General features: G+C 36.6%; 1 protein-coding gene across 3 annotated transcripts in view; it reads right to left on the bottom strand.

Moving 5' to 3' along the window:
* Lrif1 (ligand dependent nuclear receptor interacting factor 1) overlaps positions 1-13949 on the bottom strand; it is a 66645-nt gene that overhangs the window by 1771 nt on the left and 50925 nt on the right. The window contains exons 1-3 of one of the 3 annotated variants that reach the window (XM_036191449.1): positions 11049-11548; positions 1641-3123; positions 134-406 (exon numbers count right to left, since the gene is read on the bottom strand). In XM_036191449.1, coding sequence (XP_036047342.1) covers positions 134-406; positions 1641-3123; positions 11049-11116 — 1824 coding nt within the window. In that variant the 5' untranslated portion in view covers positions 11117-11548. Of the gene's footprint in view, positions 1-133; positions 407-1640; positions 3124-11048; positions 11549-13949 lie in introns of those variants that run through there. The other 2 variants (XM_036191451.1, XM_036191450.1) reach the window with 2 other exon arrangements.

Here is a 13949-nt window from a genome sequence, read left to right as displayed (position 1 = left end):
GATATTTGCAAATTTGGTAAAAAAAAAATAAATCATCATTTAATCTACTGCACATCAAAAACCAGATAAGAGATAAATGTAACTCTGTATCTTTGTCATACCTACAAAAATGTCATACAGTTAAAACAATTACCTGTTTTATTTCTTCTTCCTTCACCACAGAGTCTGCATCTTTGTAAGAACTACTCTTCATTGAACTGCTAAAAGAATCAAAATCTTTTCTAGAGACCAGATGGTCAGGAATTCGAGTAAGACACACTCTCAAATCTTTAGTGAGACCAAACAGCCTTTTAAATTCAGCATCACTCTTCACATATGATGCTTTAGTGTTGCTTCCTTGAGAATACTTCTTGTTATTTCTTTCTTGGGAATCTTTCTTTAACACTGATGCCATCTCATACTGGGTCTGGAATCAAAAGAAGCAAACACAAACAATATTGCTAATTACTCAGATTACTCTGACAGACATGCAACTAAGCAATTAGCTATTCTCCCACAAAAGAACCATTTATACTTTAAAAGATTTGTACTTCATTTATTTTTACCATGCATTCAAAAACTGAATTTAAATGAATACAAACTTAAAATATCCATACAATTACTCACTTTATTATACAGAAAAGTAACAAAGGTCTATTCTCAAGTAAATGAGGAGAGACTAGATACGACAACCACTTTAAAATAATCTGGGCTGGGCATGGTACCCTATAAATCCCAACGCTCAGGAGGCAGGACGATGGTGAATTCAAGGCCAGCCTGAGTTACATATTGAGGCACTAAAAAACAAATCAAAACAAAAATTTTACATAACAACGTATGAAGAATGTAGTCTTCTGTAAGGTTAATGTTTTCAACAAATCTCATTTTTATTAGAATTTACCTCCTTAATCTTCAAAAATCAGTGATTTCTGTACTGAAGGGAACAGACACTAACATTACTAAGCAAGCAAGCAAGCAAGGAAAAAGTGGCTATACATGTCCTAACAAAATAATGGTAGCTGATAGATATGTTATAGAATTAGAGGAGTCAGAAAGGGCTAAAAAGAAGTACACATCTTCAAAAGGCCAACCCCTGCACCCCCCACAAAAAATTTAAAGCTTGAATAATCAAAGATGTTGATAAAAATTCTATTTGATGGAAAGGTTCTGACATCTTCTATTTCACTCATTTCATGGTACTTAAAAAAAAACTGGATTTTTTTTTCCCACGACCACAACCAAAAACAAAGCAAAAAAAAAAAAAAGCTCCACCCTGAAGTTTCCATCTTTAAATCTTGTCTCTTCTATGAAGTTTATTTTTTATATACTAAACATAGGCTATTAATATTATATGCAGTATACACATGTATGCATAGTCACCCAATCTTACTAATCCTTGAAGACATATCACCCTCCAATTCTTCTGCACTTAGTTCTGCCATTCTGCCTTACAGATTTGCCAAGCTAAATAATGAAAGAGGAAGATACTGCTTAGACTCCATCAACTGTACTCCGCTAATATTTATTCAGATGACAGCTTTAAGTAAGCACGTGTGGTGGGGTGTGTGTGTATGTAGGACACAACTACAGACAATTTTGACGATTAAGAAATATTTTCTACCGAGATATACAAAATGAACACCCTGACACAGGAAAATTACCTGTACTTCTTGGTCTCTGAAAACACACTGTTGTGAAGTAACAGTTGTTGCATCAACAGAGGAACGTATTTTCTCTATGCTCTGGATGAGATTTCCTTTTCTGGGGGCATTTTGTCCTGTCCTAAATCCATCTGGAAAGACTGGGTTTGTAAATAGAGTCTTACTCTGTTTAAGGTAGATATTGGATTGGTTCATAGTATGTAGGTTTGTCATAGAAAAAGATGATCTCTCCACTTTTTCCTTCTTCACTGCTTTTAGATTGGTCATGGAAGCAAGCTGGGTATCTGAAAGTGATTTTGTCTCCAACTGCAAAGATTTACTTTTAATCAAAGCACTATATACCTCTTTGGATGTTTCTGTGCCTGGACTTGAGCTTACTACCTGTGATGAATCTTTCCTTAGTGAAATATCAGAAAAAACAGAATTCTGTTGGTCATTTTGTGATGGCAGACCACATGGCCCCCTTTTAGTCAACAGACAGACTTTCCCATTAAACATTACCAAAGCATTATCTTTAATAGGCACATTTATGGGTTGTGTCCCATTAGAACCGAAGGTATTCAACAGAGGTGTATTTACATTATTATCTCTCATTCTTTTTCTACCTATACAAGTTTTTAAAATCTTTGAAGCCACATTATTTGATGACTTAACAGGAACAAAGGATGGAATACCAGGCTGTAGACTCTCTTGAAAATTCCATTTCATTCGAGCAGCTTGAGAATGCTGATAACCTCTTAACTGTGTCTCTGTAGCAATATTCGGTGGAATTTTCATGGTATTTGATATCGTTGGCTTGGGGTAAATATTCTGAAAGTTCTTGGTAACTCTATTTTTCACTGAATTTACAGGAGATACAAAAATAACTGTTGGTATTTGGGAGGGCTCAACTGTTCCCGAAGTACTTGCGGCTGCAGTTGCAAGTGTCTTTTGCTGAACTGAAGGAGAAAAGGTTGATGCAGGTGTAGAATTCACTTCAGCATGGGCTGGAATCTGTAAATGATGCCCGGAAGGCAAAACTGAAGAATTCACATTCACTGGAAAACTTGGGGTATTGACTACAAAGTAAGATGAATCATTTTGTGTTGAGGGAGGAATAGCAAATGTTTGCATGGTCAGTCCATCAATTTTCACACCATGACTCTCAACTTTAGAAACTGGTGGTGTAAAACTTCCAGTCCCCACAGAAGTAACTCTACCTTTTCCTGATGTATCTACTGTTCCTGTAAAAAAATATTTTGTAGTATTGGCTGGCTGAAAAATGGGCAATTGAACTGACGCACTTGTGGAAGAGCTGGAAATCTGAGTTTGAAAAGTAACTTGAACTGGTTTTCCTGTATCCCCTTTCAAAGTGTCAGATACCACTGGAGACTGAACTACTGGGGTAAGATTTCCAGAAGATTTAGTAATTGGAAGTAATTGCAGAAGATTTTTTCCATCCGTGCCAATCGTCTGAACTACTTGGTACATGCAGCCTGAAACACTTAAAAAAATATTTTGAGTAAATAAACACAACATACTACAAGTTATATACATTTTATTTAAAACAAGTATTTGCAATTACTTTATATACTAAAATTTAATAACAGTATGTAATTTTAAGTTTGCAATGTAAAAGATAGTGGAATAGACTTTAAAGAAAAGATAAAGATATAAGCAACTTTGATTCAGATGTCACAAGTAGGTTATGAAATCTTAACATTTATTCCAAAATGAAAAGGTTTCTAAAGTTGCACTCAAACCTAGTGCTATTAGACAAGACTCTTCACACATAATTATCATTCTCTTCTCCTTTAATTTCTATTCTCTTCCTTTATTTTACCAAGCAGGACTATTATTTCAACTCTAATTTTGCTACTTCTATCACTCTCCCACCTCCAATTTGTTCTATCTTCTTCCCTTGACAAATTCTGCCAGCTTTTTTCTGTTGTTTGAGATCTTTCATGTGTTGATATTTCAGTTTGTTGATGTAATGAACATACTCATGTAGAAACCATTTCCTTCTTGGATTATTGTTTCCATGTATGTGAGGTACATGCTCCATTATTTCTAATGCTTTTACTATAAAACAATCTGAACATAATATTATAGAAATTTTGGTTGAGAGATATTCCATAAAGGTATAGCATACTTGAGAGGAATATATTTTTTTAGATTAGTCCACTGCAATCTCCATTCTTATGAGCTATTTTTAAATACAAATTGTCAAGTTTATACAAAGCCAAGATACATTAATCTCTGCATAATCCATTTGGAGGTTACTTATCAAATTATATCTAAATTCACCTTTCAGATGCTAGAAAGTATAGTGCTCTCATGTAATGCAAGGCAATCACATTCCTCTACCCAGGTACTTCTCTCCTATACAACTCTACTTGGAGCTTAAGTTTCAGCATAAATGATACTTCCTAAGAGGCACATTCTCTAGCCAACTTAACTATCCTCATCCTTCTTTCATAATAAACTTATTGCAGTTAATTTCCTTCATACCTTCATATTCTTATCATATACCTAAGTTTATGTCTACAGATGATTTTTCATGCTAAAGTCTAAAAACGTAACCATGAAGTCCACAAATTGATATGTTCTTAGATGACTAAGAATAAATGAAGAAAACCTTAAAGACACACGTTAATTCTTAAAAGTGTAAAGGTCTGTTTTACAACGTACAGGTGTGATTTTAAAATCAAATATAAATGAAAAAACCACACCCCAAATCCTATGTATCCTCACTACAACCGAAACATGTTATCCTCGAAAGTTTTGAAACACAATTCTGTGTATGAAAACTCATGCTAACTTTTATTAAGTTTAGAGAAGTATAAACACAAGGATAAGTCTCAGTTCTTGCTTTCAGGGCTTGAAGACCCACCTGCACTATCTCTGCAAAAAGTATATTGTAAGCACAACATGAATTTATTCAACATTAAATGAAAATGTACTCAATGAGAGATGAGCATGCTGCCTCATGCATGGAATCTTAACACTTAGGGGCTGGAGGAGATTGAAGGTGAACAACACCAATTCTCAAAACCAACTAACGAATTACCAAGTTTTATGGTTCAAACACCAGGCTTTGTTAGGGAAAATGGGTCAGGCTAAACCTGACCCATTCTGGTTTTATGTTAACTCATGGGCATGTAGTTTTCAGACTTTAAGAGGATGAAAAACACATCAAGAAGGAATTCTGTATCAAGTTCTGTTAGGAGATTAAACTGCAGTATCCAAAAATATGAAGTTTTATTATCACACAGTGGCTGCTGAGCTGCAATAGAGCTAAATAGTTCCAAGAGAGACTAAATGGTTCTCAAAGTCTAAATATTTACTAACAGAACTCATAAACGACGTAGTTGCTGAATCCCCCACTAAAACCAGGTATATAAACACAGACAGGTAATTATCATGAAATAAGATATGTGATATATTTGCACCTAAATCTTTTCCTAAAAATATTCTCATTCGAAGACTTTCAACCATCTTTGACAACTCATCCTAGCTAAAGAATATTAGTCTTTTTACTCTGTACTCTTTTCCACATAGTTTCCTAGGGGCTAAGTGATTCTATATCATCAATAAAAATTTTGCATCGGTAGCTTCTTTGGGATACAAGATATATATCCAAATTCTCCCTGGACATTTTACTCAGAATCTTGTGGGCTCCTGAAACTCAAAATGTCCAGGATGTCTTCCTTTCCAAACTCTCATAATTCCTTGGCATCTCATCTTAGGGGCCTGTGTCAGAGTACATAAATCCTGTTTTCTCACCCTGCTATAATTCTACTAAAACTTCATTCTCAAAGATTACCAAGTATGTCTTCACACTTAAGTCTGTCTGTCTTTTACCCCATTCTCTACATGTTCTGTTGCAAATGACACTTTTTTTTTTTTTTTGGTTTTGTTTTTGAAGAGAGGGTTTCTTGTGTGGCCCGGAATGTCCTGGAGCTTACTCTGTAGAGCTCACTCAGAGAGATCTGCCTGCCTCTGCCTTCAAGTGCTGGGATTAAATGTGTGGTATCACTGTCACCTGGTGCAACTGACACTCTTATTATAACTTCCTCATGAAGCTTTTCTCTTTCATGGTTCCTATTGCGTATAATATGTTCTCTTGACTTAATGTCTCCTTATTAACATTCCTGTATTTAAGTATTCATCCTCGATTATTCCCCCAAATATAGTTATTGCCCAATTCATTTTAACACTGTTTTTCTCCTTCAAGATATTTTCCCCTTAAAGACTGAACTCATTTTCATGGCTTCAACTAATTCCCTCAATCATCTCCTTTGCAATAATGACTATTATAGTTATATATTTTTACTCCTAGCCCCACTATTAATCATCACTCCCTTATTTGTGGTCTTTTATCAAACATTTTAATTTAAATATCATTTAAAATCCAACAAGGTAAAATTAATCTCTATTAAAACTAGTACTATATTCTACTTTCCAATCATGTAACAGTGCTGATTGCAAGCTCACATAGATTAATTACCTAATTAGCTTTGACTTATTATCCTTCTTATAAATTTTTAATTCATAGCACCATGAATACGTGGTTATAAAAGATAAACAGCTGATAAATATATCCTAAAATGAATGAAACATCCAGATTATAAAGTTTTCGTTCTTTTACTACGTCTTCCCCATTTTGTTTCCACTTCTTTCCTACTAGAATATCTAATATCTAAACTAGCTCCCACCATCTTGGGTCTCGCATTCTTCATCTCATCCCTGTACTCTGCTCTGCTGTTTAGCCTTTCTGATTCTAACTGCTGTTGGTTAGCATGTAGCTATGAAAGATTAATGCTGGTTTTATAATGTTGCTTCATACTCAGTTTTAAATTAATATTCATCATTGCCAATCCAGTTTGCCAAAAAAAAAAAAAAGAAAACTATAATCAATAGCTACACCACCATTACCTGTAACTTCTCTACATGAAATCTCTGCTCTTATCAAAGAAACTCCTTTATGCCATGTGAATTATTTAACTAAGTATTCTTTGGTCCATCACAACAATATAAAATGAAGTTCTAATTCTAGCTCTTCCATAAAATATGGAAGACATACCAACTCAACTTTTGTCAACTTTGGACTATAAAGTATTATTAATATTATTCCAGTTAATATTGGAATATAATGCCTTTAATACTAACTACTTTTTTAAAAAAGGAATTAAATATTGTTTTTCATAGTAACACTGAAATTCCTTAAGATGAGAAACAATAATTCCACAATTATTTTTCAAATACCAGGAATAGTAAACACTCAAAAATATTATATATATATATATAAAAAAAACCAGTGTAGTTCTTTCCAATTGCCAATCCAAGAAAACTAGTTCAATACTTGTGTTTAGTCCCCTTTGATATAAATATATTTCATTTATTAGAAAAATATGCCTAAAAAACCAGAAGCTTCAACAGAAATAACCTATATTTTATAATTATTTATATTAAGAGCAAGTATATTTCAAATGGCATGTAACTGAACAAATCACACTTTTAATGTCTCACATGTTATATTATAGGCTAAACGGTCTCCCTATTCTTGCTTTACAAAGAAATACACTTTATATAGTACATTTTATATATCTGTCTACCTATATTTACAACTGCCACTTCCCTGCCAAAGTGACAGAAAAAAAAAAATGCAGCTTCTTCCAAGTCTACATATCATAAGAAATTCACATAATCTACCAGACTGTAAATTCTTTATGGTTAGATTATCCTATTCATATTCTATTCTCTGTATCCAATAGAGCAAATTAGCATGCTACCCAAATTGATTCCTACAAGCTATTAAAAATGATTTGATTTACTGACAAATGAGTTCTTAAAACTAAACTGAAATGCAGATTTCTAAAGAAAAAAGTAATAAATTGAATAAAATTCATACATACTCTTTCAATTGGTATACACATTTTCCAGCTCTAGTGGGCATCTCCAACAATCACACTTAGATTCCACTTTCTTAAAAATATTCCATTTTCTTAGAGATCACATTCTGTGGCCTAATGTCGTCACTAAAACTAGAATCAACAAGATTCTTCATCCCATAATCCAGTTTGGACACTTAGAATTATTAGTGCACCAACTACATTAAACCACCTGGTATTTGAACCGAGAAACTACACTGAAAAAAAAAAACAACACTAAATTTTAAGACTTAAAAAAGAAAAGAGAAATACATTAGAAAGATTACTTCTAATTCTGGCTCTTCCATTTACTGGCTAACTGACTTTAGAAAACCTACTTAACTATAGCAGCTTACGTCTGTAGTTCCAGCTAACGTCGAGGGCTGAAGTCGGTGTGGGAAATCACATGAGTCTTGGTGTGCAAGACGGCCAGGACAACACAATGATAGACAATCTCAACATTAAAGAGTCTTGCTAAATGTGCTAACAAAACTATGTAATCGCTGAGGTTGTTTTTCTATTCTGATATGGATATGCATCATTCATGTATTACAAATGGAATGATGAACACCATGGAGGCTAATAAGTATTTTATAATTTTGAAAATAATGTATTTTTCAGCTGTTAGGAGACCATTTCCCTTCCCATTCTACTCTAAAGTTGTAAAGATAAAACTTGAAAACTAAAGGCTTCAAGCAGCAATAAAACATTTTCTTTCTAAGAGAACTAAGCCACATTCCGACAGTAGTAATTTTAACTGGGCATTTGTGTGTTTGTCTTATCTAATTCCAAATATTGACCAGAAAACTGGCATAACATCTCGAAAGAAATGGTAATTTGCTGATCAGTTCTGCCTATTCCATTCCACTTCTTTTAATCTAGTCCGTATTCTCTACCACCAAATCCAGGCCCTCGGTATTTCTCAAAAATCACCTAAAATCTAATCCTTATTCTAAATCAGCACTGTCATTAATTATCCAAACTTCACACCTAGCTGCATCAATCCTATTCTTAAAATTTCCTGACCAATCAGTCTCCAGAAGATAAAATCCTTGCTAGACTGAAGCAACCCTTCAGAGCTGTTCTCCCACAAGTGAGTAAATAACTTTTCAGTGCAAACTTGAATGAGATGGGTGCTACTGCACAAATATCCAGATTTTGCTCTGCACTCATAAAATTGAGTTCCCTATTTTTATGCTCAATTAAATCAGATAAATTAAATAATAAACATCCTTTATCACAATACTGAATTTTCATTAAAAGAATAGTAACTCAAGAAAAGTTCAAACATCTACAGAAAAGAAAATCCTATCAATTTTATAAAGAAAACAAATAACAGTGCCATCAAAATATATACATACAACTTCCAATAAAACAAAGAACCAACATTAATCAAATTATTTACATAATTACATTTCAACATCAAGCATGTTATTATTAAAACAAAGTATAATCTAATATGTAACCAGTAAGGAAACTGTCAAACACTTCAGGAAACCATCTGGCGGTAAATGCCTCAATATGTTATGATAATATCAGACAATTTAAAGAATTAAAAGCATGTAAGTATAACAAAGCACCAACACACAAACCAATGAATTAATGAATTTGAAATGACTTTTATGAAAGTAACCAAAACATAATTGAATTTAAAATGTTCTTCAGAGTTCAAAATTTGCCAAATTAGTAACTTTTTTAAAAAGAGAATCCCAGTCCTCCAAAAGTTTTATTTATCACTTAATCTTACTCCTAGAATTCAAAAAGAATGCTGTCTTAAACACCTGCTATAAGCTATATAGTACATCAGATATCACAAATATACAGGCATTAAAATATAGGAAAAATTAGTTATTAAAAAGTAAAGTAGTCGGGCGGTGGTGGCGCACACCTTTAATCTCAGCACTTGGGAGGCAGAGCCGGGCGGAACTCTGTGATTTCGAGGCCAGCCTGGGCTACCAAGTGAGTCCCAGGAAAGGCACAAAGCTACACAGAGAAACCCTGTCTCGAAAAGACAAAAAAAAAAAAAAAAAGTAAAGTAGTTTTACCTTTGCCTATAGGATACAATCTGTTTCCAATTTCCACAAAATATACATACTACCAAAGAGCTGTCTCTTAATGATATATAATGGTTCTTCAATATCAACAGCTCACTATTTACTATTCATGACTTTTTTTTTGTACTTACACAGTAATAACTTCCTATAGACCCAGTTACTGGGAAGGCTGAGGCAGGATGACCACTTGCTTTTCAACCCAGGGATTTAAGGGAAAATTAATTAAAAACAAACAAAAAAAACTATAGTTTTTTTTCATCGCAATTATTATTGTATCTACCTGTAACTAAAAGAAACCCACTTCAGGCTAAAAACAGGACACAAAGTTATATTCTTATAATAGTAGCAAATATTAAAGTAATCCCTTTTTTTTTTTTTTTTCTTACACTATTTCTTGTTTCTTCTTTTTCTGTTATCAAAATATTCTTGGGAGCTATTATTTTGATCAGAGAGTGGTGCGTTAATCTCATAAACACTAATAAATAATAACGAACAATGCTGAAATAAACACCAGGCAGTCTTTTTCTTCAACTGCAAATCCCCTTTCATGAGTTTTGCTCTTAGATTTCATGCTCTTCATTTACCTTCTTGTAGACATCTACTAATCTCTGCTTCTCACCATGATTCTCAACAACCATAGAAGTCATAAATTAAAATATTTTTCCTAAAGAACAGTTTGTTGTTCACCTGGATTAACACAAACTGAAAAAGTTACTGGTGATCTGTTTTTTAACGTGAGAAGTCTGTCGCAGCCCGTAATCCTAACACTAGGCAAGGCCCGGCTGGACTGAGAACAGCCTCTGCTATATAGTTGCCTATCCAGCCGGAGCCACAAAGATAGTGTAGGAAATAGTCAGCCCAGCTGCCCCTTGTGGAGACCACCAAGGAGATGCACTCCCTTCACACCAGTTTCAAAGGCGCTGCCTGGAAAAGCTGGTGTAACGTTTAAACTTTTCACTTTTCTCCATATTAGTTGAAATTTTCAAATACCGAAGTCCCTTCTAGAACAACGTTTTCTAAGTACATTAAAATGTGACTATTTCACTTGAAGGTCCAGCGCCCCGGGGCTGCATTTGCTAATTCAAATTGTGTGTTTCGCTGCCTGTGCTTGAGATTCTTCCAGAAGGATTCTCAACACCTGGAACGTCGCCATGATGCTTTTCTTCCGTGGGTATCTACTCCGTCCGCCTATGAAATTCCAGCCGCTGGCCTTCTGCGCGCCTGAGTCCAAGAGACGCTAACTGCGTCACCATCTGAGGGCGGTTTACGTTTCCTGGAGGAATGTGCGCCCGGAGCTCTGGAGCGCCAGGGGGAAGGCACTGCGCTCGCACGGCCCCGCAGCTACCCCCTCTGTGCGGCTGAACCTCAGCCAACGCGGCCTTCGGACATCTTAAGATACAGGGTGCGGGCGGGCGCGTGAAGGGCTGGGAACTGGTACTTACCAATGCGAGCCTGAGCCTGAATTTTCCTCTGCGGTTTTCAGAAAGGCGTTCTGGAGACTATTAGACATTTCAGAGGGGTGGGAGGGGACAGGGCAGGGAGTAGTGTGGGGACAGGGTCCCCAACCCGGGCGCGAACCAGAGTGTGAGGGACCGCAGCCACTGAGGGGCGTGATGCGGGCGGCAAGGTGCGTGACCGAAGGCACTCAAAAGGGCTGATTTCCTGGCTTCGGAGGGAAGTGGCTGTGGAAGCCGGAAGACACGATACGGAGACCGCACCCTCCCAGATTCAGGCAGGTTCAGACGAGTCTCTGAGCCACGTGACGCGCCAGAGCCAGTCAGAGCGGACGCGGGGGGCGGGCCATCGATGGCTCCGCCCCCCCGCCCTGCCGCTCCGAGAAGACAGCGAAGGCCAGGCGCCCGGGACCGCGCCCAACTGAGCCGGCCGCTGGAGCGAGCGAACCTCTGCCCCGACCTACTGCTTTGTCACCTACGGTTACCAAGGCGGATGGATCGCTGCGGCCCCGCCCTTATGACGTGGTCCAATCGCCAGCCAAGGCTGATGTCTCTTCTTCCGGATCAAAGGAGGAATCAAAAGAGAAAGTTCTGTCGCTGCCTACGCGAAATAAAATATTTCCGGGGTCAGTCGTAGATTGTCTGCTCTTGTGCGTGCGATTTTGCATGCCAAAGGCGTCTCATGTCTTCCTTTGCTGCTTGCTTCAGTAGACATGGGCGGGCTTTTGGTAGTTGCTACAAATTAGTGAGAAGCTTTATATACCTTCCTCTGGCTAGAATTTATTGTCTTTTTTTTTTTTTTTTTTTTGAGTTTCTGTTTTCTTTTCTTTTTTTTTTTTTTTTGAAGTGTTGCCTCTAGATTAATCGATTAACCATTTCCTCCATGCCCACACTCATGCTTCAGTTAAAACTGTATCTTACTGTTGTATATTTGATTCTTCGAGTCTCTGTATGTTTAATCCCCGGTATAATCTTTGGTGGTTCACATGGTTATTTTAAAATGGATTTACCATGTTTAGTGACACTCACATGCAATCCCAACACTTGGAAGATAAAGAAGGAGAATATGGAGTTTAAGGTCATCCTTGGCTACTCAGCAAATAGAAGACCAGCATGTACTACATGAAAATGTATCACAAAAAGGAAAGAAAGAAAGGAGGAAAGGGTTTACTCATTTCCCTAACTGCTAAATGTAGTGGATATTTAAGAACTTCATGCCTCGATATGTTAACAGAAAGTGGTATTTTCCAACTTCTGAATAAGGTTGGGGATTTTGCTCAGTGGTAGAGCGCTTGCCTAGCAAGTGCAAGGCTCTGGGTTCTGTCCTCAGCTCTGGCAAAACAAACAAACAGAAAAACACTGAGCTAAATCCCCAACTTCTGAATAACACATTTATTTTTGTATAAAATACATCCCATACTAAAGACAAAAAAGAAAGTGGGCAGCCCTTAATGCTCTCTTGCTTCAGGCCATCTTTTGTTTATGAAATCAAACTTTTAAAAACTAGCCCTTTGCCAGGCATGACTTTTTGTCCAGCATTCAGAAAGAAAAGGCAGGTAGGTCTCTGAATTTGAGGTCAGCCTGATCTCCATAGTGAGTTCCAGGTTAGCCAGGGCTACACAATAAGACCCTATTTTAAAAAAAGAAAAGACGTTGGGCGGTGGTGGCGGCGCACGCCTGTAATCCCAGCACTTGGAAGGCAGAGGCAGGCGGATCTCTGTGAGTTCGAGGCCAGCCTGGTCTACAGAGTGAGTTCCAGGAAGGCGCAAAGCTACACAGAGAAACCCTGTCTCGGAAAACAAAACAAAACAAAACAAAACAAAAAATAGAAAAGAGAAAGAAAAGGAGCCGCGTTTGCTTGCTATCGTATCAACTGCCATTCATTGGTTATATTTTCTAGTCTGGCTTTTCATATTCCTCACTACTAAGCCTATAAGACTAGTTGTCACAGGTTAGCTATCCAGACTCTGGAAGGCAGGAAGTTTCTGCGAAAGAAAAAGGAGAAAAGTTGGCAGAGAGAGACAGGGGAAAGGAGGGAGAGAAATAGCGGGGAGCATTTGGCTGAGATGCAGAATCTCAAAAAAGTCTTATCTCAGTCCAAATCTGAAATAGTCTTCAAAGTTTTTCCCATGGAGGATGCAGATATGAGGCTTTATGCTCCATGATAATCACTTACTGCACCTATGCTGTGACCAAAAGAAAACTAGGGTTTCATACCCATATGTAAGAAGGAATTCTGTAATCAAGAGGCTGATTGCTAAGGCATGTCTACTGGCAAGAGTACAAGCAGCTAGAATAAAAAAAGACCATGATTGTATCTGAAGAAAATTCTAGGAGCTGGACCACAGCATCTCATGTGCTCATTAAATAACTCATGCAACTGTTTACAGCAATTAATGCTGTATATCTGACACTTAACATCTTTAGCCAGCAACAACATTAAATATTCTTTCACTCTTGATGTCTTGGTAATATACTTTAGTGTGTTTCTTCCTACCTTTTGATCTACTCTGTGCCATGAAGGTTCATTTCTGTATTTACTAAATAAGTGAATTCTCATTCACTGCTCCTCTTATTTTCACAAATTGTCTCTCTTCAGCTGATTATATCCCAGCTCATGGTTTTAATTACTACCTCTAACCCATTATTATGCTACAAAATGCATACATAATAACATGTTACAGGCATTGTTAAGTGCTTTATAAATAGACACTCATTTGCTCCTAAAAGCTAGTAAAAATATTATACTTCAGTATAATGAAGAAACTAACCATATGCCAGGCAAATACTTTCTGGAAGTCACATAGCTGGTGACTGGTGGAGCTAAGTTCCAAATTCAGGTTGTTTGTTGGAAGATTCTATGTATCTTCTTCCTAACTTACAGCTCTC

The sequence above is a fragment of the Onychomys torridus genome, chromosome 6, assembly GCF_903995425.1.
Source record: "Onychomys torridus chromosome 6, mOncTor1.1, whole genome shotgun sequence".
Taxonomy (NCBI): Eukaryota; Metazoa; Chordata; class Mammalia; order Rodentia; family Cricetidae; genus Onychomys; species Onychomys torridus.
This window is presented reverse-complemented; position numbering and strand designations above follow the sequence as displayed.